The sequence below is a fragment of the Podarcis cretensis genome, assembly GCF_951804945.1.
Source record: "Podarcis cretensis genome assembly, chromosome: 9".
In the NCBI taxonomy this organism is placed as follows: domain Eukaryota; kingdom Metazoa; phylum Chordata; class Lepidosauria; order Squamata; family Lacertidae; genus Podarcis; species Podarcis cretensis.
In genome coordinates this window covers 61,449,656-61,471,856 of record NC_137178.1, presented here as the reverse complement: position 1 = coordinate 61,471,856, position 22,201 = coordinate 61,449,656, and the positions used below count along the sequence as shown (strand labels likewise).

General features: G+C 43.0%; 2 protein-coding genes across 16 annotated transcripts in view; one reads left to right on the top strand and one right to left on the bottom strand.

Moving 5' to 3' along the window:
- ATP10D (ATPase phospholipid transporting 10D (putative)) overlaps window positions 1-2,900 on the bottom strand; it is a 67,538-nt gene extending 64,638 nt beyond the window's left edge. For 6 of the 15 annotated variants that reach the window (XM_079989626.1, XM_079989627.1, XM_079989628.1 and 3 more), the window contains exon 1: window positions 2,535-2,852. Coding sequence is in view for 2 of the 15 variants with exons in the window: in XM_079989619.1 (XP_079845745.1) it covers window positions 2,684-2,759 (76 nt within the window). In the remaining 13 variants the exon portion in view is untranslated. Of the gene's footprint in view, window positions 1-2,534 lie in introns of all 15 variants that reach the window. The other 9 variants (XM_079989619.1, XM_079989623.1, XM_079989613.1 and 6 more) reach the window with 6 other exon arrangements.
- A 1,125-nt stretch (window positions 2,901-4,025) lies between these two features.
- COMMD8 (COMM domain containing 8) lies at window positions 4,026-11,229 on the top strand. Its single transcript, XM_079989871.1, has 5 exons — window positions 4,026-4,182; window positions 5,447-5,602; window positions 6,831-6,983; window positions 9,573-9,728; window positions 10,580-11,229. Exons 1-5 carry the CDS (start codon window positions 4,141-4,143, stop codon window positions 10,598-10,600), a joined length of 528 nt encoding a protein of 175 aa, XP_079845997.1. The 5' UTR covers window positions 4,026-4,140; the 3' UTR covers window positions 10,601-11,229.
- Window positions 11,230-22,201: the final 10,972 nt, after the last annotated feature.

Genomic DNA, 22,201 nt, shown 5'->3' with positions numbered 1-22,201 from the left:
GGTCTCTATGCTGTCATCAGCCATGTGTTAATCCGATTATGATTCTTTCATTGGGGCTGGGAGTGGGGAAGATATAACAAAATCAAAACCCTTTTCACATGATCTGACAAAATCAACTCAGAAAATGGGAAGCCTAATTATCTTGTGCAGGGCAGCATGGTCTGACGCATAATTATTCACTCAGCATTCGAACAGGGCATGATCCTACATGCTTTACTGACACTCAGCTTACTGAGTTAAGCATCTGGTTTCATTGTTATTTTTGGTACAAGAATCCCATAAGCAAAATACTCATACAATGCTGATTGCTGCCATTTTGCTAGTGTCTCCTAGTTAAGGTTGCTGTAGCAAGCAGGTCTCTAGGCTACAATGCAACAGGTAGGAGAGGGAAGAAGATGGAAACTGCCCACATGAAAAACAGATGGGAGAAGCCAAAACTCCCTCATCTCCCAGGAGATTTAAAGGCACAAAGGAAATCTCTAGTTTGTAGCTAGGGAACTCTTAATGGCCTCCTGGGTACTCTTTTTTAAAAAAAAACAAAAAAAATATTTTATAGTTCCCTGCCTAATCATTAAAGTAACTCAAGGGAACTTACAATCCAAAACACAGGGCAATTAAATATATATATATATATATATATATATATATATAACCATCTCTATTAAAAGTACAAATTAACATCAAAGCCAATCCGTTACCAAAAAACACCCAGACAACAAAAATCTTAAGACCACCAGGCTCAATACACGCTCAATACGTTTAAAGCACCTGACTTCCCCCAAAGAATCCTGGGAACTGTAGTTTATCACTCACAAAGCTACAATTTGCAGCAACCCTAACAAACTACAGTTCCCAGGATTCTTTGGGGGAAATCATATGGTGTGTTCACAGCAGAGAATGATCTACAAGTCAGGAATTCCTTGGTTCAAATTTTGCCTCTGCAATGAATTCACCTGCTGGTCTAAAAGCAAGCCACACACTCTTTCTCATTCTTTATCTCCTCCACCCATGCAATATGGGGACCAATAACACTAACTGCTAGTTCTAAGGGACTGCAACAAGATAATGCATGGGAAGCTCTTTAAACGTACTATATAAATGTTCAGAATTCTGTCTAAAAATTTAATTCCCTCTCTTTACTTCACTATGTTCAATAGGGGCAAAACAAGAAAATCCAGCTTGCTTGTGCCATGAGGCCACAGGCTGAACTTTCCCAAAGACCGAACCCTAATACTGAATGCAGATGTTAAAGCCCCAATACCCGGATGGAGAACCTGTGGCATAGGCAGTGGGGATTTGCGGCACACCTGGACAAGTGCAGGGGAGCCTACAGGCCTGCCCACAGAATAAGTGTCAATCAACTCTCCTGCCTTTCATTCCTAAACAGTGCTGCTACCTATTCTTCAGCTCAGATACTACAGACAAAGCCACACCAAGGCAAGTTCAAATATATAAAAGGATGTCACATAGAGGAGGGAGAAAGGTTGTTTTCTGCTGCTCCAGAGAAGCAGACACGGAGCAATGGATCCAAACTACAAGAAAAAAGATTCCACCTAAACATTAGGAAGAACTTCCTGACAGTAAGAGCTGTTCGACAGTGGAATTTGCTGCCAAGGAGTGTGGTGGAGTCTCCTTCTTTGGAGGTCTTTAAGCAGAGGCTTGACAACCATATGTCAGGAGTGCTCTGATGGTGTTTCCTGCTTGGCAGGGGGTTGGACTCGATGGCCCTTGTGCTCTCTTCCAACTCTATGATTCTATGATTCTAAGTAGTATGGGACATTTGTGCTGGCCTACCTTATACAGTGGTACCTCAGGTTAAGTACTTAATTCGTTCCGGAGGTCCGTGCTTAACCTGAAAATGTTCTTAACCTGAAGCACCACTTTAGCTAATGGGGCCTCCTGCTGCCGCCGGAGCACGATTTCTGTTCTCATCCTGAAGCAAAGTTCTTAACCTGAAGCACTATTTCTGGGTTAGCGGAGTCTGTAACCTGAAGCGTATGTAACCTGAGGTACCACTGTACTTTAGATTTGACTTACCACGCATAAGCCTAAAAGATTGGCCATCAAATGTCCTAATGAAATGCAAACGTTGAACTGCAGCTTACAAACTCCACACAGCTCTGCCCTGCATCCATAATTACAAAGATCACATGAGGCTTTATTCTACTTTCCCCAAAACTGTTCTAACTTCCCATAAAGTTCAACAAATAGAAGAGCACCAACCTAGTTTGCAAACACACACCTATACCTTTTCTGCTCTACTTGGAAGATACAAAACTGAATGACAAAACAGAATCAATCATTCTGAGCGATACACAAGTTTGCATCATGTGGCTGTGTTAAAACCTTCCTTAGGTTACTTCTGCCTACTCAGAAGTAAATCCTAAAAGTTCAGTGCGGCTTCCTGTACCAGGTACTGTAATATTGTAACGTGCCTGCCCCTGGGACATTAGGGTGAAAGGTGTATACAGTATATTATAATAAAGATGCACAAGACTTGCAGCGTTGGAGAGGGGCGTCTGAGGAATACTTACGTTCGTTTTTCTAGATGAATAACAAGTACAGTAAAATCCTGATTTAATAAAGCAAAGCCAGGAGAATAGAACTTTCTGACTATGTCGAGGGGATTCCGACAGAGCGGGATGGTAAAACGCTCTGGATAGAAAGGGAATCAGCAACGCACCAAAAGGAAGGGGAAGACGAGAGAGAATGAATTCGCACGAGAAGATGCCTCTTACTACCTCTCCCCCTGAGCGCATCACAAAAACGGCCTCGATTCTCCCCGCGCACTCGAAGGATCTCCCTCTGCCGCCGCTGTTCCCACTACGGTCCGAAACCTAAGCTCGCAGCCAGCAGCCTGCAGCTGGGAGCCGATCCCCTCCCCGCCCACTTCGCCGGCTGCAGTAGGAAGAACCAACCAAGGTGTGGGGGGTGGGGGTGGGAAAGGCTGGAACAGCGAATCGTCTCCACAAAAGCCAATCTTTGCAAGGACCCGGCCTCCGCCCTTTCTGACGCCTCCTTCAGGCATTTCTCTTCTCCCAACTTTAGCACAGAAATCACAGATCTGCAGAGCTGGAAGGGAACCCATAGGGTCATCTAGTCCACAACCACCCCCCGAAAGCGGGAATCTCAGCCCGTGGTCCCCCAAAACTATACCCGACCCTGCTTTGCAAATGTGCCAGCAGTTTTATTTCTGCACCACGAGGACCCGTTTAGAGCAATGCGGCGTTGGCTTCCGTGGCAACTTCTGTGTCGTTGTGTTTACTTTTCTCTTTCACATATTTCTTTTTGCAGCTGCTAACTTCTGTCTAATTTCCCCCTTTTTACTCCTTCTGTCTTCATTAGTTCTAAGTCCCGCTGAGATCCTAGTAACTCTTGTTTAGGATCAGTGCCTTCCTAGGATCAGTGCCTTGTTTAGGATCAGTGCCTTACAATACAGTGGTACCTCGAGTTACATACGCTTCTGGTTATTCTAGTGTGGGGTTAATGAGAATTTTGTCTGCTAGCTGGTTGGCTACAGTGAGAGGAAAATGCGGTTTCTGCCCCAGGTGAGAGTGTGGGTATAACCTGTCCTTCCAGGAGAGAGAGGTGAGAGAGATGGGGTGGCTTGATTGATGCTTTTCAATGTCTTCTCACAAGGTTAATTGAAGTTCCTCGCATCATCTAATGTGATCGATTAGTATATTGTGATTTTGTTAATTTATATTGTACTTTTATTATATACCAGCTGTCTTTTGACCTGGTTTGCAGCTTGTTCTGCTGAAACATAAACACACTGATATAAAGATCTGCCTTAGGGTAGGACCACTAACCAACTGCCTTCCCTTCTGGAAGTGCCGGGTCCGGATTAGCACTTCAACTCAAATATAAGGAGAGCCACGCCTTTGAAGCTGGGAGGGGGCATAATGCGTTGAAAGAGTGGGGCGGGGCTTCAGTCGCTGCGCAGGCTCCTGGCGCAGCAGCAGCAGCAGCAGGAGGAGGAGGATGACGCGAAGGCGGAAGCGGCTTAATTCGGGCGCTCTGATAGGGCGAAGCCTGGCCAGCGCGCGGTCACGTGGCCCCGCTGCGTTCGAAGCTTTCGCCTGGGGAAGCGGGTCGAGACCCCCGCGCGTGCGCAGCTTGGATGGGTGGGGCAGAAAGATGAAGCTGACGGAAAAGTTGCCGGCCGAGGAAAGGCTGAAGGTGAGAACGCGGGGAGGAGTGGGGGGGAGGGGGAGAAGGCTGGCCGCTGATTGGTTAAAAAAGGCGCGCTCCTTTTTGCCTGCGTTGGAGGGTTTGCTCTGAGGCAACAGGTGGTTCTGAAGGAGCGACCTCCAGATGTTTTGGGACTACAATTCCCATCATCCCTGACCACTGGTCCTGTTAGCTAGGGATGATGGGAGTTGTAGTCCGAAAACATCTGGAGGGCCAAGTTTGGCCGTGCCTGAAAGCCCAGAGTTTTGCCTCCAGCATATGTGTGACGGTTCACAAGCAGGGCGTGGAAAAGATGGGCCATCCCCTTTCCCGAATGACCCCAACATCCCTCGGGTTTCAGAGGAGCGGCGCTGCTCCTGTTCATGGAGGCTCCATTTGCTTCATGCCAGCAGTGCTCCAGCTTCTGAAGGGTTGATGGCAGGCAGAAGCTGCCATGCGGGCTTCTCTGGTGGAGCCCTGAACTGACTGCATGGCCTCCGCAGCATGAGCTGGTGCTTTTGCCCTTCGCCATAGGAGTCAACTCCTAATGGCCGAGGTCCCTTCGCCCCCCCCCAATAAAATATTTTTTAATATTGTTGGGCATTGCCATTCAAGTAGAGTGTGTGTGTGTGTGTGTGTGTGTGTGTCATGTGATCAATTATGTAGGCGGGGCTTACCTGCCCCCCCATATTTTATTCAAGTTGGCACCCCTTGTTCTTCACTAATGCACCTGAAAAGGCTCAAAGATAGTGTGTTTATAGCACAGACTTGGGCACAGAAACAACAGGTGATCTCACAGGCAGGGCTGGCCCACCCACGAGGCGACCTCAGGCAGCAGTTTCCATAGGGACGGCAGATTCTGCTGTAGATCTTTATGGTCCCTCCTTGTTCCCGATGTAGATCTTCACTCACCTCTTCTTCCCAGGTGGGGAGGGGGGTTGCCATTTTGTGTTTTGCCTCAGATGCCAAAATGTCTTGGGCCAGCCCAAGTACGGTAATTTCAGAAGAACCCCTTGCTGGACAGAGGCATACCCGGAGTCCTGCAGGACCGTTTTGTTAATTTTAATTAATTTTGCTAAGGCTATCATTTGGGAGTGATCAAACTGTTGATTGCAAATGATGTGGTGTTGCATAGCAAAGTAGATGTGCAAAGATCGTGTTCGCTACTTATAATTACAAACATCAGAAAATACAACATCAATAAAACCAACAAAATGCAACATCAGTAGAACTAGCCGTCTCTTAAAGCTTTGTTTATACTCATTTCTTCCAGTTCTTTCACAAAGTAATTGATGGGATTTGTGGCCGCGCATACCCTCGATATCAAGACTATAACACTATTTGGAATTTGACAGAATGGATGGAGGTTCTAGAACAAACCTCAGCATATTTCAAAAATACCGTTGCCAAAGATCGCTCAGATGAAGAGGTATCCATACTTGTTTTGTGACTTTGTAAATAAAGACTCAGTATTGCTATTCTAATTTATGTAATAATATTGTTATGAGAAAGTTATAAGCAGAGCCTTTGTGTACCTGCAACAGGTACCTGCTTCAAAATTAATCAGAGTTAAATTCAAATTGCACTTTTCAATTAAAACAGATTCTGCATTAGTACTTCATTAGTACTTCAGCCAGTGTATTCTGTAATTCTTGTAGATTATGAAAAGAATCTAATGAAGTTTAATATGTCTTAAATCTTTCATTTTGGATAATGTTCAGTTAAAGACTTTTCTATTAACCTACAGCTGGTAAAAGTCTTTGAGCTGCCTGTACTTGATTTTTATTCCCAAAATGGTTACAATTTTTCTGATTTTGATTTGATGCTCTAGAACATCTTTTACTCTGATAGCGAACCCAGTTGGTGAGTGCCAACATAAACGAAGCCAAAATGGGGGCACTGAGAAACAAGAGGGAGGTACTAACATGCATGGGGGACCCCCAAGGTTTTCAGAAGTAAAAATAATAGTATGTATATATTTTAAGAAACCCAAAAATGAAAGTGGGGGGAGGGAAATTACCCCAACAAGGAGTGCATTGCTATAATTGTACAGCCAACAACCACACAGTCATTCCACTGCTACATGATTAAAGGACTCGTAATCAGATGATCAGGGATGATGAAACAGCTGGAAAGAGGAGGCCAGGTGCAGACACCTGCAGCCAAACCAAGCAGCTTTGCGTTTGCCTTCTCCCAAGTTGGAGTTTTGCCATGCACTGCTGGGTGCCCTGTCATTCCTAGCCTGCATTTCTTACAGTTTGCCACATAGTCATTTTCTCTTTCAGGCACTTCCCTACACCATAGCTTTGACAAAGGGGAGGCAGTTTATGATTTCACAGCTGAGCACATGAAGGGTTTTGCGGGCCCAGCTGCTTGTTGCTGGTTATCAAAGCAGTAGGAGCTGCTCTTGCCTGCATATCGGTGGTACCCAGTTGCATGTGGTCCTCAGCTGCAAGGCTGAGGCCCATATTTCAGTCAGTACTTATAGTAGCAGTAGAACTGGCGTAATATAGGCATTCTGGTGGTTTTGATTGTGCCTACAAAATGATGTGGTCTTTAAAAAATAACTCTTGTATTTACAAGTACAAACAATGCCAATTGTTATCGTACAGCCTGTTAGGTTTACGTGTTTTTTTCCATTTTGTTTTGTTTTGTAGGCACTTCAGCCATTGGACGAGCTGAGTTCTGACTCTCAAAAAGCTGTGGTGACTTGCTTGAAAGGCAGAAAGCATGACATCAGGCATGCCCTGATTGAAAGAACAAACGGCATCTGTTCAGCACGCCTCCTGGATTTTGACTGGCAGCTGAAGGTTAGGCTAACAGTTTCATTCCTAGCTGTATAAGACTGCTAGATCAAGGGTAGCCAAACTGTGACTCTCCAGATATTGCTGAATGGCAACTTCCATCAACCCTGAGCATTGGCTACAATGGCTGGGGCTTATGGGAGTTGGAATCCAGCAGCATCTGGAGGGTACCATGCTGACTATCTAGACAAATATATCTGGCCTATGAGACTTTGAAACAGAATATAGCAGATCAACTGAGGGGAGAGGAGGCAGCCTGAGGTTCCCCATCTCTGCTGTATAGTATGTAGTAAAGATCCCAAACAATTGTTATTAAACAGTTCGTATAATCATGAGAGTTTGTTTCTCGTAAGATTGAGACGAGCCATAGAAAGGAAGTTGGCTATTATGTCTTATGCCAGGGGTCAGCAAGGTTTACCTTGCCTGGGCCGGTTCACTCCAGCGGAGATCCCTCTGTGGCCTGGATTGCGCACGCCTGCGATTTCCGGCATCTGCGCAGACGCGACTTCTGGCACTGCGGAAGCAAGTCCCTGCGCTGTGCCTGTTTAGCACAGCGTGCGGGGACTCGCTGAGCAGGCGGCTCTGTTCGGGGGTGGCTTGTGGGGCGGTTAAACAAACCCCGTGGGCCACTTGTGGCCCATGGGCCCTAGGTTGCTGACCCCTGTCTTATGCAATAAATGAACGATGTACGTAATGCAGCATTTCTTCACTCTCCTGAATTGGACTGGTTTACAGCATATTTACTGTATGGCATAATAGGTTGTAGCAATGCAACATGCCAATATAACCTACAATTCTGCTTGGATTATATATAGAACATTCAGGTTGTTTATAAGATCTGCATAAGAGGATCTTTGTTAAATCTATTATAGTAGTTTGGTCACGTTAATGAGAATTATGCAGCTGGTAGTTTGCAGAACATCTGGCCATCATGCAAAATGTTTGCTCAGAAGAGTGATTACTCTTCTAATGTGCTTCTGCTTGCTTCGCTGTGGTTATAAATTGCCTCTTGCTTAAATTTGTTCTGGAAGCCATTAGATAAAGAGAGGTGTTTTTTGGTGTCTTATTGGAGTTCTTAAAAGCATTATTTGTTGAATGTGAACATTTCAGTAGGAACTTAATTGAGAAATCGTGAGCCTTTAATCTGTAGCCACACGTGGCTCTTCATTTCTGAAGGGCTTGCAACTTTTCTTTATGGCTAAGGTTTAATTTATACTGTAAATCTGGTTAATCTGCAGTTCTCTTTCCCCTCTGGCTAATTTGAGTTCATTATGTGTGCATATTTTCAGCCTTTGTGAACAATACCTACAGCCAGACCACCTTCTGTACCTTCAGGCATATATGTTGATTATAAACCCCACCAAACATGTTTGCATCCAAACCCTAAAAATACCTCCTTAGAAGTGAGACCCTTTGAAGTCTATGGGAGTATTTGCTGGTTTTGTGTTCTTGAAAGCGACTGAGCAGTCTGGAGAGGCATATATGGTCTGACAGGTTGTATTAGCACTGCCAGTGAGTACTGTATTAGTACTGCCAGTGACAAATCGCATTGAATCCTGGAAACCAAAGAATTACTCTGATGGAGTAAGAATGTTTTCTGAATAGATAGTCTTTCTTTATTATGGATTATTCCCTTGCTAGGTTGGGATAAGCAATGCACTACACATGGACAGCTTCTGTCTGGCCAAGGTTTCTTTTCTGAGTGCTTCTATACTGCCTTGCTAAGGACATAGTATCCAAGCCCAGCTGATTCCATAATGTGTGCAGTTTTATGGGTCACACTGGGGATCCCACCCCCTGCTATATTTTTGGCAGTTCTACTTTACAACCATCTATATGTATAAATATGAATTAGTGTATTTATTTAGGATACATACTGCTCTTCAACAACAGGGCAACACATTCTCACACTGTACAAGGTGGCTTACAATCTTATTTCAGTAAAGTTTTCATAGCAGGGGTGGGCTTCCACTAGTGTATTTCCCACCCTAGAAGAAAGGAACAGATCCATTTATGATACTTGGGCACTGGCTGCTTTGGCCTTGGTAGATCTGGGGGCAGATCCCTTTCTGCAAATCTGAGCTTAATAACAGTGTCTGCATTGAGGGCTTTCTCACCACACAGCTCTTCCTAGAGAAAGCTCACCTGATGGCAGCTAGAATTCTCCTAGAAGAAGACATGTTGCAGTTGTTCTCCTCCCTTGCCAATATTAGTGGGGGAACTCTTGGCCTCTGTTTTATTGTTGCTTTTCGAAAGTCAAATTCACATCCTTTAACTGGGTTATTTCCAGAGGAAATTTCACTCCAGCTGATTTGAAACCTGTGCATTTGCTCCATATAGAAAGCTGCTCAGATCTTTGTTGTTGTTGTTTCTGATTAAATATTTTTGGTTCAGGGTTCTCAGTTACAGGAGGATACCCTGAATGTACATCTTCATGACTATATAGTTAGTATAAATAACTTTTTATCAGCCTTTCAGAATCAGCTCACTTTGATGTAAAAGTGCTGGTAATAACTTTGATGTAAAAGTGCTGGTAATAAAAAGTGTAATAACTGGCCTAAGCTGTTTTTTCCCCCTAATTATTCTCCTGTATAGCTTGCCCTCTCTAGTGATAAACTATCCATGCTGCAAATGCCACTTCTAAACCTTGATCTGGATTTGACAGAGAATGGTAACCTCAAGCCGTACTCCATAGAAATGAATAAGGAAGAGCTACAGAACCTAATAAGTTCACTGGAAGCAGCCAATAAGGTGTGTATCACATTATTTTAGAAAGCTGAAATTACCCAAATGATTTCCCTGATAAAACTAGCAACAGTTATTTGTATGTAAAGAGTACACTTTATGGGATGTAGCCAAGAAAGTCTTGGTGCAAGGACTTCTGCCTGTGCAACAGGATGTCCGCTCCCTCTCCTCTTCCTGCCTGCCTCTTGCCCTCCCCATTTGCTCTGGAGGGCTGGAGGAACCCGCATAACAGATTGGGGGGCACAGGGAGAGGAAAAGGAAATCCTGTTGCACAGATTGAAGTCCTTGTGCAATAGGACAACTTTGCTGGGGGAAAGCCCTCATTATGTAATAGAACCTTATCTGGTGCTAGGAGAGACTTCTTTAGATCATATCAGTTAGGAGATATTTGTCTTAGGACAAGGATGGGGAACCTGTGGCCCTCCACAACTTAATTCAAATGCAACGGGAACGCTTGCTAGTGTTAGCAGTGGGGTTATTCAGCTGTCCTTAATTCAAAATACTTCACTATGGGTGGCAAGATCTTTGGAGTCCCTTTCAGTTCTGACTTCCTGCCCTTGTTTGTTGCCTTGGAAATGTCTCTTCTGGCAGAAAGTGCTATGAAAGTGAAAGCCTACTATTTTTCATGTGGAAGAAGATTACCAATCCACCCCTTAGTTGTGTGAAAGCCATTAGAGACTTATTTTATCCTTTAGATGAGAAGACAAAAAGGCAAAAAAATGTGTGGGTGTAAGTTTGAAATGTATTAAAACATTTTAAAAGGCTGTGTAAGCCGTTGTCTGAGCATGAGAACCTGCATGGTTGTCACACGTTGCTACTTAGACTTACTGCTTCCAACTTTTGTATTCCTCTTGAAGGTTGTTCTGCAGCTGAAATGATTCCGCTATCAGACGTGTCAGTGATAAGAAAATAGATGTGTATTCTTCAAATCAAAAGGAACTGAAATGCTTCTGAAGTGCTGAGGTTGACGCATTAAAGTGAGAGACAGAAAGATGTTATTCATAATCTTACTGCGAGAACAACTCTTGATCTCTGCTAGGCCAAAATAAATGCAAAATCGCATTGTGGCTAACCGGTGAACATAACTTTGATAGACTGCTGCATTTCTGAGAAGTTTTGAGTGCCATGTTAAAGCATTTGTTGGAGATCCTGAAGAAAGGGTGGACTTTGTCTTATCGTGTTACTAACAAGCAGCCAACAGTTACCTGAAATAACTTGATGCAAACATTCCTTTTCTTCTTTTCATGGGATTTATATAACTACATTGCAGACTAGGACTGTGAAAACTATTTTAAACTCAAAGACACAATTTGCTGTTATATTTTGGAACTGCATAAAAAGAGGTTTTGTTTTGCAGATTGAGCTCTGTTAAACACAATAGAATGTGTCTACAATTAAGTGTAGTGGATTGAACATGCCTATCACCAGACCATTTTAAGCATTCTACCTAGCTGTAGCTTGTAATGTGCTTCTGTGTGAAATAAATTGATTTCTCTTAAATATTAAAGTCAGGCTGTGAAAGAGTACAGTTTAAGCCAACACAACTACCCCTGATTGGTGTGATCTAGCTTATATTTGCTTATCAGAATAATTGCTGGTAGACTGTTTAAGTGAGCACATGATGTCAGCCCATGATTGCAAACAACGATTGCATACTTAGAGTTTGCTCTATAAAGTACATGTATCTATGTAACCCACTAAAGAAAGTTATTGAAAGAAAACTTCCAAAGCACTTGACCTTTCACCTTACAAAGCACCCTAAACCATTCTGAACTAGTTCAAAGAAAGTCAGTACTTTTTTGTGGATTGCAAGGCCATGGGAATTTGCCTTGAAGATCTCTGTCTGCAAGAGCCACCATCATATGATGGCTTTTGATATTGCACTCGTTTTGTTGTCTCTGTAAACCCTAACTTACCTGTGAGCTGGTCTTTGGGTTGGCTGCAAAGGTATCTGGGTAGATGGATAGTGCCACACTTCTCTTAAGATTTTTATTTGTGTATCCATTTTGTTGAGAATTGGAGAAAAGACTCACAAATTGGCGAATAGCTATAGTATTGCTGGAATAAGGTAATATATCATTTCCTATATACAAAATGCTTCTGAGTTATGGAGAAGATCCATTATTACCAGTACTTCAATGCCAGTATGGAAAGGAGTATTTTTCAAATGTTTAAAGTGTCTGTATGACTGACTGATAAAACATCTTGAGAAGAGATGTAGCAATATCATTTTTTTCCATGAGTTTTTTTTTTTAAAAACACACAGCCTCATAATGCATGCTTGAAATCTCCATATAAAATTTCAAGCTGTACAATGGAAAAGTTTTTTAAAAAAATGTTTATTTGGTTACTAGGAATACATCAGCTAATGAAATTTACATTTTATTACATTTTCAGAAGCTATGAAAACTGGTTTAATGATAAAACGTAAATAATGCTACTTCGTTTGCATCTCTCCCCCGTCCCCCGCTCATTCCTGTGTCATTTAAGAGGAAAGTCCGGAAAACAAAATACTGAGTAAAAGAACAAGGGGATGGTAGTTTCTGTACTACTGTAAAAAACAAAAGACCCCCACAATTTCTCTTGAGTACGGTGTTTCAGAATTGATTTTTTTTCTAACATACATAAAGACTAAAATCAAAATATGTGAAAAATCAAAGTTGGGACTGGGGAAGGGGAGTGAGAGACGGCACCAGGCATATTGACACTTTTAAAAGGAGAGGCTGAAAAATCTTCATAGTTAAAGGAACAGCCATATATGTGAACCTGAATGTTATGTTGCATCCAATATGTGGATGAACAAATAGTCCATTGTAAATGAAGAGCGTGATATAAAGAAGGATGGCTCTTGTGCGGCTTATTGGATCAAAATGATGCAATCCTGGGCCATTTTAAAGATCTGCAATCTGACTATGCCCCTGATCAGTCTGTGATGTTGCAGTGAGTGGTCAGTACTGTTGAGACCTGGGTACATATCCTTCCATGGTCATAAAGGTCACTGGATGGGTTTGAGAAAGTAAGTTAGTATTTATCAACCTGGCTTGTCTTGTAGGATTGCTGGTAGGATTATCCCAGGTGTACACTGCAAAAAGGTAAAGGTATCCCTGACCGTTAGGTCCAGTCGCAGATGACTCTGGGGTTGTGTGCTCATCTCGCTATGTAGGCCAAGGGAGCTGGCGTTTGTCCGCAGACAGCTATGCTATGGCGAACCAGAGCAGCGCATGGAAATGCTGTTTACCTTTCCGCTGGAGCGGTACCTATTTATCTACTTGCACTTGATGTGCTTTCGAACTGCTAGGTGGGCAGGAGCTGGGACCGAACAACGGGAGCTCACCCCGTTGCAGGGATTCGAACGGCTGACCTTCCGATTGGCAAGCCCTAGGCTCAGTGGTTTACACCACAGCGCCACCCGCGTCCCTGTGCACTGCAAAAGTGTATACTAAAAATGAGAGAAATAGGTGAACACAGGCCAACATTTTAATATAAGGTGCAATTTAGGATTGTTTTGTAAACAAGCAATTCTAAACTACAAATGGCTGTCATTACAAGGAGACCCAGTTAGCCACATGAAGATTACTTTGAATGCCACTCCCAACTGTGTGTTGGTTTAGAACAAGCAATAGGGAAGAATGGCGTCAAAGAGTGAATACTGTCTGCTTAACAAGGATCATGATCCATTAATGTTTAGGGAGCAAGCAAATGTGCATTCACTTTGGTGGCAAATAAGCAACATATGAAAGGTGGTGAAGAAATATAGCTTGTTTTTGTCTTGGTTGAACTAAATTCTGTTCACCTAAGGCTGTTAAAAAAGTGCCCCTTCTGTGCAGATTCATATTTTATTGGATATGGGTGCTTAGCCTGTTTATCTACAGACACTAGATACTACAATGTTAAGTACTTCACACGATGTAAGTTATGGGGTGATAAATATGATAGACATAGTTTATTGAAAAGGATGATTCCTCTGTCACACAGCTGTTATTCTTGTGGGTTTCTTTTGCCATGATGTGTGGCTTGCAAAATATGTACAAAATACGCCCCCCCCCCCCAAGCAGTGTTTTGAATGAAGGCTGCAAGAACAAGGTCACAAACCAGGGAGTTTTCTGGCACCAGTCCTCCTTTGCTGGACAGAGAGGTGTGTTTTCCGCACGTGTGATCATTTCTCAGGAGTGTCGTCTTGGCCAAATCACAGCACCTGCACACTGAGTTTTGTTATAAACAGAGTCCAGTATGCATGCCAAAGGCAAAAATCTAGCACAAATATTAAACATTGAAAACTTCGTTTAAACAAAGGATGGTGATAACACCATTTTAGCTGTTGCAAGGTTTAGAAGAAAATTTCACAAATGCTGCTATGGAAAACACTGCTTTTTCTTGTTTTGCAGTTTAACTTTTAAGATCGCCAAGAATGAACTTTGCACCTCACAGTAAAAAGATGCCACTGCTCTGTTGCAATGAATGAGAACTCAGCAGGAATAAATGGAGCTTGTACATCTTCCTTCCTGGTGACCTTCCTGGTGACCTTTGTCCTATACTAGATCAGTTGAATCAGCGTATGAAAATAATCACAGTATTGTGGGCTTTACAGGTTTCTTTTTCAAAACATACAAAAATGTACAGTTACTCCCAGAAAACACCTTTGGAAAAATATTTGAAAGAACATTTGTGTTGACAGCAATAGAGTCTAGTGCTACATTATGCAGGATGTGCAAAAACAAACAAACATGCAGTTATATACAGTAAGGAAACAGAAGCCTAACAAAAATTATAAAATGCGCACACTCTAAAAAGTTAAGACGTGGGATGTGTAAAAAGCAAGTACATAAATTCACATTGCATTAACAGATCAGGAATTTTAATCAGAAAATGCAGCATATCTGTATACAAAATAGAAAAGTTAATCATAAAAAATTAGTCTATTTTTCCTCTCTTGGCATTTTGTTGATTTTATTTCCTAGAAATCTTTCCTTTCGTTTTAGAAAACAAATATTTAAAGGGATCCTTTTAGCAAGTGAACTCCAGAAACTGCATGTATAAAAGCTCTTCCATGTCGAATAATTGGTTTTGAAAATGTGTTTGCAATGAAAATTCAGCTGGAATTTATAAGTATTTATGAAAAATTAAGTCGAAATATTTCTTTAAAATACGTAAATGAGATTGAAACGAGCCACAGAGAAAGGCTGCCCCCCACCTTCTTAAGGAGATCCTGTAATGTGTGTAATTGTATTAGGGCCTTGTTTTTATTAGACAAATTCAAAAATGAAAAACAGTTACTTGGAAATAGTTCATTTGTTGCTGGAAGTGCGTTTTGATGACCACATCAAGCTGGTCAGGAACAATAGAAAGTTGTGAAACTGGCTTGGGGAATATAATTTTGGTGTGTAGATGTTTTAGATAGATTTGAACCACCGTATCGTGGTTCATCTTTGCCTTTGGATAAGAGTTTCACCTTGATGACCTCATCCTAATAGCAGCCATGGACACCTAATACTCTAAATTGTTTAGGCCAAATTTTTAGATTTCTTGTGGATTGAGGCCTGTAGAGTTCAGATACGTTGTCTCAGATTCCATCCCTGATATATTTCCATTATTAATCAGCTGCTCAAGCCACAACGGCAATCCTCCCCATTTCATTTTTAATTAGTTGGCAAGTTTATACACAAAAGGTTTATGCAATTGTTCTTCAAGTTACTTAGCAAGTACTGTACAAGGTCAACCCAAGCTATCCTGGCTAACAAGAGGTTGCACCAGGCTGATTCACTGGTGTCTGAAGGCACCAATGGTAGACCAAGAGTAGTGATGGAAGACCGAGAAAGTCTCCATCATGTGCAAATGCAACCAGGTGCCAAATGGGCAGCTCTATGCTTATGCAAGGAAGTCCTGATTGCTTAACGATACGACTTGATAGGAATATAAACCATCATACTGCAACCTGTCTGCATAACTTGTGACCCACCAAGCTGTTTAGCCAAGAACCTGATAGACCTCAAATTTTGCTGCCTGCCTGTGACTGCACAAAAGGGTGGGATTATTGATACAACCAGTAGGCTTAGCAGAACACAAGCTCTAGAGACCTGACTGCAGAACAAGCCAACGTGGTGCCCTCATTTTTGGACATTGGCAACTGGGGGCACTGTATTGGTTACCACCACCCTACCCTACCATGTTCTTCTGTGTGCATTCATGTAGACGAAAATGTATTTGCAGCAAAAGGAATACAGAGCAGATTATTGACCAAGAACAAAGCTTCATTTTATTGTTCCTTCCACACGCTAATAAAACTATATAATCAATGTTTTCGTGTATTCTTTCCTCCTTCAGTTCTACTACCCTATATTTAATGTGTCTTGTTCCTTTTTTATGCAAGAAGGGTAATTTCAAACGTGGGACTCTCACAGTCAAGCAATGGTTAAACAATTTCACAGAATGTATGCTGTAATGACTTGCTGGGTTTACATATTGGGTGAATTGCCACCTGGCTCCCTAATGACTCATGCAAGAAATGGCACAAGTAGATTTACCACCTTGTTATCTGTGGCAAAATGATGTATCTCTCATGGAATTAGCTGATAAGATACACACTTTTGTATGATTTCATATCTGTAGAGAAAATGTTAGATAAAGCCCATTAGTGATTCTAGTCAGGGCAGACTTTTTAAAAGGACATTTCTGCTATGTAATCCATTTCCATTCAGAAGCAAATCCTGGTTAAGTTCATTGGAACTTACTCCCAGATGAATGTGTTTAGGATTTGCAGCCTTACAATTGTATAAGCAGCTAGCTAGGAATTGGTGGAAAGATGGATTGAAGAGACTAGAAGGTTAGCAAATGGTGATTAGTGCTTCATCTTAATTTTAAAGTGTTTTGACCCTGATGGTCTCTTGTTCCATAAACTTCTGCCCCTCATATTACAGTTAGAGTCCAAGAGATGGAATGTATAGCCATGCTCCTCAAACTCTTATCACTCTTATCAACCATACAACTTGATGCATTTCTTTAGTTGTTGGTGCCACTTTGCTTTTAATCTTAGAGTGGCACCCGAGACAAGCTTTGGCTCTCAAAGGGGTGGTAAATAAAAGAGGAATGAAAGCACACACTCTCTTTATCATGGTAGGAGAGCATTTTTCATTTGGAAATTCTAAAGCAAGCCGTTAGTGCCAATTCAGCTACTTGTATTCTTTTTTTTTAAGCTCCTTGTATTGATTATACGTACCCCAACTTCCAAAAGCTGGCAGCAATGGTGAATCAAGCTATAGAGCTATTTTCCCTGTTGCTGAATCTTTAATTCAAAGCCACTGATTAGGTTTTTAGAGGTGTATCCAGATGTATGAGCTAACTTTCTCAATGCCACAAGAATTTAAGCATCTCCATATTCACAAAAAAAAAAAAAGAGGAACAGATGAAAGTCCAGCATTTGAGAACTAGGCAATGGAGAAGAATTCGTTCCAGTAAATGTCAGCTTTAGAAGATTAAGATGCTGTGTTTTCATGCCTATTTGTACAATCGTTTTGGAAAAGAAGCAGCCTTTCAAAAATAATAAATTGAAACTGAAATTCCAGCAAAGCCTCATACTGTTTCAACATCAAGAATATTGGCGTTACTCAGTTACTTCATGGGATATCGTCCAGCCATTTTCCTGAGTCTGTCCTGTATTATCTGCATATACGCTCCAAACTGACAGCACATGGCAGTAAATTAGCTTTTTACATTAAATATTTCAGGGTCCATTTGCGTAGAACAATTTTTTGGGGGGGCTATTTTTTAGGAATCAAACCTCCTCCACCCCCCTGCAATTATCCTCATTTTAATAATAAAAAGTTGGGCTCAGTTCAAAGAAAATTGAACCAAGGTTTGTATGAATAAGGCACTTTGAGGATATGTTGTTTTCATGGATACTTTTTTCATGGATTTAGATAATACTCAAGCATGGATGCATAGAAAGGCACAATGTGAGTGAAACCTCTTGGCTCAAATTTAGTGCTACTTTAAAAAGGAGCTTAAGATTCTGCTTCCCGTTTGGCACTTTGGGTATTTCTTTAGCTGTCAGGGTTTTAGGAGAACATTATAACAGATAAATAAGGAATGGGAGTCTTGCTGGGATAACACTGCAAAACCAGGGCTGGCCCAATGCATTTTGGGAGGGAATTCGAAATGCAGCGGAAGTGTTAGATGCCTGTTGAGTGTGGTTTGAGAGAGGTGATGATGTGTCTTGTTACTCTTGGCTCTAAGGAGATCATTCAAGTCACATACGGAAGGCCTCCTATTCTAGACATTACAATTTCAAAATGTCCTTTCTTTTTTTCTTTTTCTCTTCCTTTTTCTTAAAGTTCTGGTCTAGTAACTCTAGGTCTAGATAAAGGGACCCCTGACCATTAGGTCCAGTCATGGCCGACTCTGGGGTTGCAGCGCTCATCTCGCTTTATTGGCCGAGGGAGCCGGCGTACAGCTTCTGGGTCATGTGGCCAGCATGACTAAGCTGCTTCTGGCGAACCAGAGCAATGCACGGAAATGCCGTTTACCTTCCCGCCGGAGCGGTACCTACTTATCTACTTGCACTTTGACGTGCTTTCTAACTGCTAGATTGGCAGGAGCTGGGACCGAGCAACAGGAGCTCACTCCGTTGCGGGGATTTGAACCTCTGACCTTCTGATCGGCAAGTCCTAGGCTCTGTGGTTTAACCCACAGCGCCACCTGCATCCCTCTAGATGATGTTAGCACTGCATTAACCCAAGCTGTGGTTTTCACTTCTCTGATAAGATGTTCACTAATGAGACTGAATATATGGAAGTCCATCACTTTCTAGCAAAGAGGCTCAGCTAAAACAAATGTCCTGGGAGATAGGAGGCGAGCAACATTGTATATTTGTTGATTCTTGCTTTGTTTATTGGGAACAATTTATCCATTGTCAGTAAGGCACTTTCAGCCCCATCCCCATGGATGCTTAATAAAAAGTCCTGCTTATTTCAGTAGGATAGCATTTTAAGTAACGCAAAAAGTTGTGAACGACTTCAGCTTAAATTACGCATGGGAAGAGCTGGTGATTCATTTTGAAGATCCAAACTATTACCGAACATTCCACCTTCCTGAGGCACAGAACCCTGGCATGTTCATGATGCATGTGTAGTAACCAGATTTATATGTGATATCAAGCACAAGGGACTTTTGATACCACACCTGGAAAAGAGTAGCAGTACCAAAAATTGGGCAGGAGTAGGTCTTAAATGCTCATGAACTGAAGGCAATATTGGGCAGGAAAATGGCAAGCTTTGAAACTGATGTGCAAAAATAGCTTTTGACTTAATCGAAAGTGTCAATAGAGTCTTGGGAGACTGTCCGATCATGTATTCACCAAACTAATGATCCTCCACATTGGATGAGTTATCACCCCCCCCTGCAAATAACATGCATGACTAGGTGCATATATGGGTGTATGTCCATCCTACTAAAAAAGGGTGGTAATGGTAAAAGTACTGTAGGCATTGGGTATATGTGTATACACACATACTTGCCTTTCCATCAGTCCCACATAATGATGAATGCATGATCTGGGCGCATGTGCATGAGTTCACTAAAACAACAAAGAACAGAGATGTGAAATTTGTAGCTCTTCAGATGTTGCTAGACTCCAGCTCCCATCAGACCTAGCTGGTGTGAGATAAACAAGTCAGAGTGAGCTACCGATGGTTCTACCACCGCCTTTGGGCCAGCCTGTAAAAGGCCTCATCCTACTTGGAAAAGCTCTGCCAGATGACATAATGAAGATGCAATGGAGGCAGCAAATTATGCCTTTTTTGCTGCCTTCACTATCACTAGGTAGGCTCAATATTGAGCTCTTACCAGTGTTCAGTTGCATTTGTTTGGATCTTTCCTTCACTTGCTTTCAGGCTGTCTCCCAGCTTGTTTCCTCGCCCTAAACTCTGAAGTATACCAGGGGGGCCAAACGGGCTCTATGAAGTGGAAGAGGGCATTCAGGGGCGATTGTGTCAATAGCCTGAGCCATTTGGATGTTCAAGAGGTCAGCCAGGGCTTGCACAGGGGTGTCAGTCATATCAGCCAGAAACACCCCCTGAGCTATTTGGAATCCCACTGGATCCATCAGCCTCCGAGGGCAGACTTTCCTAATAGGTCCCCTGTCTCTGTAGAGGGGGAAAGGTACTGACAGCCTAAATCTCAATAGGAAGTGATTGAACCACTTTCAAATCACCCTCTTCCTGCCAAGTCAACAAAATAAGGTCCAGAGTGTGGTGTGCCATGTGCGTTGGGCCGGTGACATATTGGAACAGCCCCATGGCGGCCATGAAATCCTGAACTGCCCCAGAGCCAGCTGCCTCAGCATGAATGTTGAGGTCTCCCAGAATCAGCAGTCGGGGATTCCTCTACACTGCCTCTGAGACCATCTCTGTCAGCTCAGGCAGGGAGACAGCTGGGCAGTGAGGCGGGCAGTAAACCAGCAGAATCCCTAATCTGTCCTGATTGCCCAGTGCCAGGAACACACTCAATTCTCGCCCGCCCCCCCCCCGACTCGACAGAGAGCCTGGAGATAGAGAGAGGATCTCTATAAACCACAGCAACTACCACTCCCTGACCCTGAAGTCCGGCCTGATGTTGCACTGAGTACCCAGGTGGACACAACTGATTGAGACTCTGTTCACCCACACAGATTTCAGCGATCCATTGGACTGGATGTAATGGACTGGATCATAGAATCATAGAATCATAGAATCATAGAGTTGGAAGAGACCACAAGGGCCATCGAGTCCAACCCCCTGCCAAGCAGGAAACACCATCAGAGCACTCCTGACATATGGTTGTCAAGCCTCTGCTTAAAGACCTCCAAAGAAGGAGACTCCACCACACTCCTTGGCAGCAAATTCCACTGTCGAACAGCTCTTACTGTCAGGAAGTTCTTCCTAATGTTTAGGTGGAATCTTTTTTCTTGTAGTTTGGAACCATTGCTCCGTGTCCGCTTCTCTGTAGCAGCAGAAAACAACCTTTCTCCCTCCTCTATGTGACATCCTTTTATATATTTGAACATGGCTATCATATCACCCCTTAACCTCCTCTTCTCCAGGCTAAACACGCCCAGCTCCCTTAGCCGTTCCTCATAAGGCATCGTTTCCAGGCCTTTGACCATTTTGGTTGCCCTCCTCTGGACACGTTCCAGTTTGTCAGTGTCCTTCTTGAACTGTGGTGCCCACAGTTCTGGATGAGAGCCAACAAACTGAAACTCAATCCAGATAACACTGAGGCACTGTTAGTGGGTGGTTCCCTAGACCGGATGGGTGGGAGATTGCCTGCTCTTGATGGGCTTACACTTCCTCTGAAGGAGCAGGTTTGTAGCTTGGGGTCCTCCTGGATCCTTTGCTGTTGCTCGTGGCTTAGGTGGCCTCAGTGGCCCAGAGTGCTTTCCCTCAGCTTCGGCTGGTGGCCCAGCTATGCCTCCATCTGGACAGGGATAGCCTAACTACTGTTGTCTATACTCTGGTAACCTCAAGGTTAGACTACTGCAATGCGTTCTACGTTGGGCTGTCTCTGAAGATAGTTGGGAAATTTCAGCTAGTGCAGAATTTAGCGGCCAGGTTGCTCATCGGAGCAAGACGGTTTGAGCATATTACACTGATCCTGGTCCAACTGCACAGGCTATCAATTAGTTTCCAGGCCCAATTCAAAATGTTGGTTTTGACGTATAAAGCCTTAAACGCCTCAGGACCGCAATACCTCAAGGACCGCCTCTTTCCATATGAACCTACCCAGACGCTGAGATCATCTTCTGAGGCCCTTCTTTGTGTGCTTCCTCCTTGAGAGGCCCAGAGGGTGGCAACACGAGAACGGGGCTTTCTCTGCAGTGGCTCCCCTTCTGTGAAATGCTCTCCTCAGGGAAATTTGCCTGGCGCCCTCATTATACACCTTTAGGCGCCAGGCAAAAATATTCATTTTTAACCAGGCTTTTGGTTGATTTGATTGATATCCTATGCCCTTTTAAAATGTGTGGGTTTTTTGTGGGGGGGGGCAATTGGGTTGTTTTTATTTTGATTATGTATTTTGTGGATTCATATTTTGATATTATTCTGTGAACCGCCCTGAGACCTCCAGATATAGTGTGGTATGTTATATATATATATGCCAATGTCCCCTCAACTTGGGAGGAACTAGGTAATCAGTCACTGTTGTCTTCCAGTCTACCTGATGAACTCATCATGTGAAAAGGTTTGAGCTGGTTACTCCAGTTTAGCCACATGGCTCTACAGTGGTGCCTCGCAAGACGAAATTAATCCGTTCTGCGAGTCTCTTCGTCTTGCGGTTTTTTCGTCTTGCGAAGCACGGCTATTAGCGGCTTAGCGGCTATTAGCAGCTTAGCGGCTTAGTGGCTATTAACGGCTTAGCGGCTATTAACGGCTTAGCGGCTTTAAGAAAAAGGAAACAAACTCGCAAGAATTCGCAAGACGTTTCGTCTTGCGAAGCAAGCCCATAGGGAAATT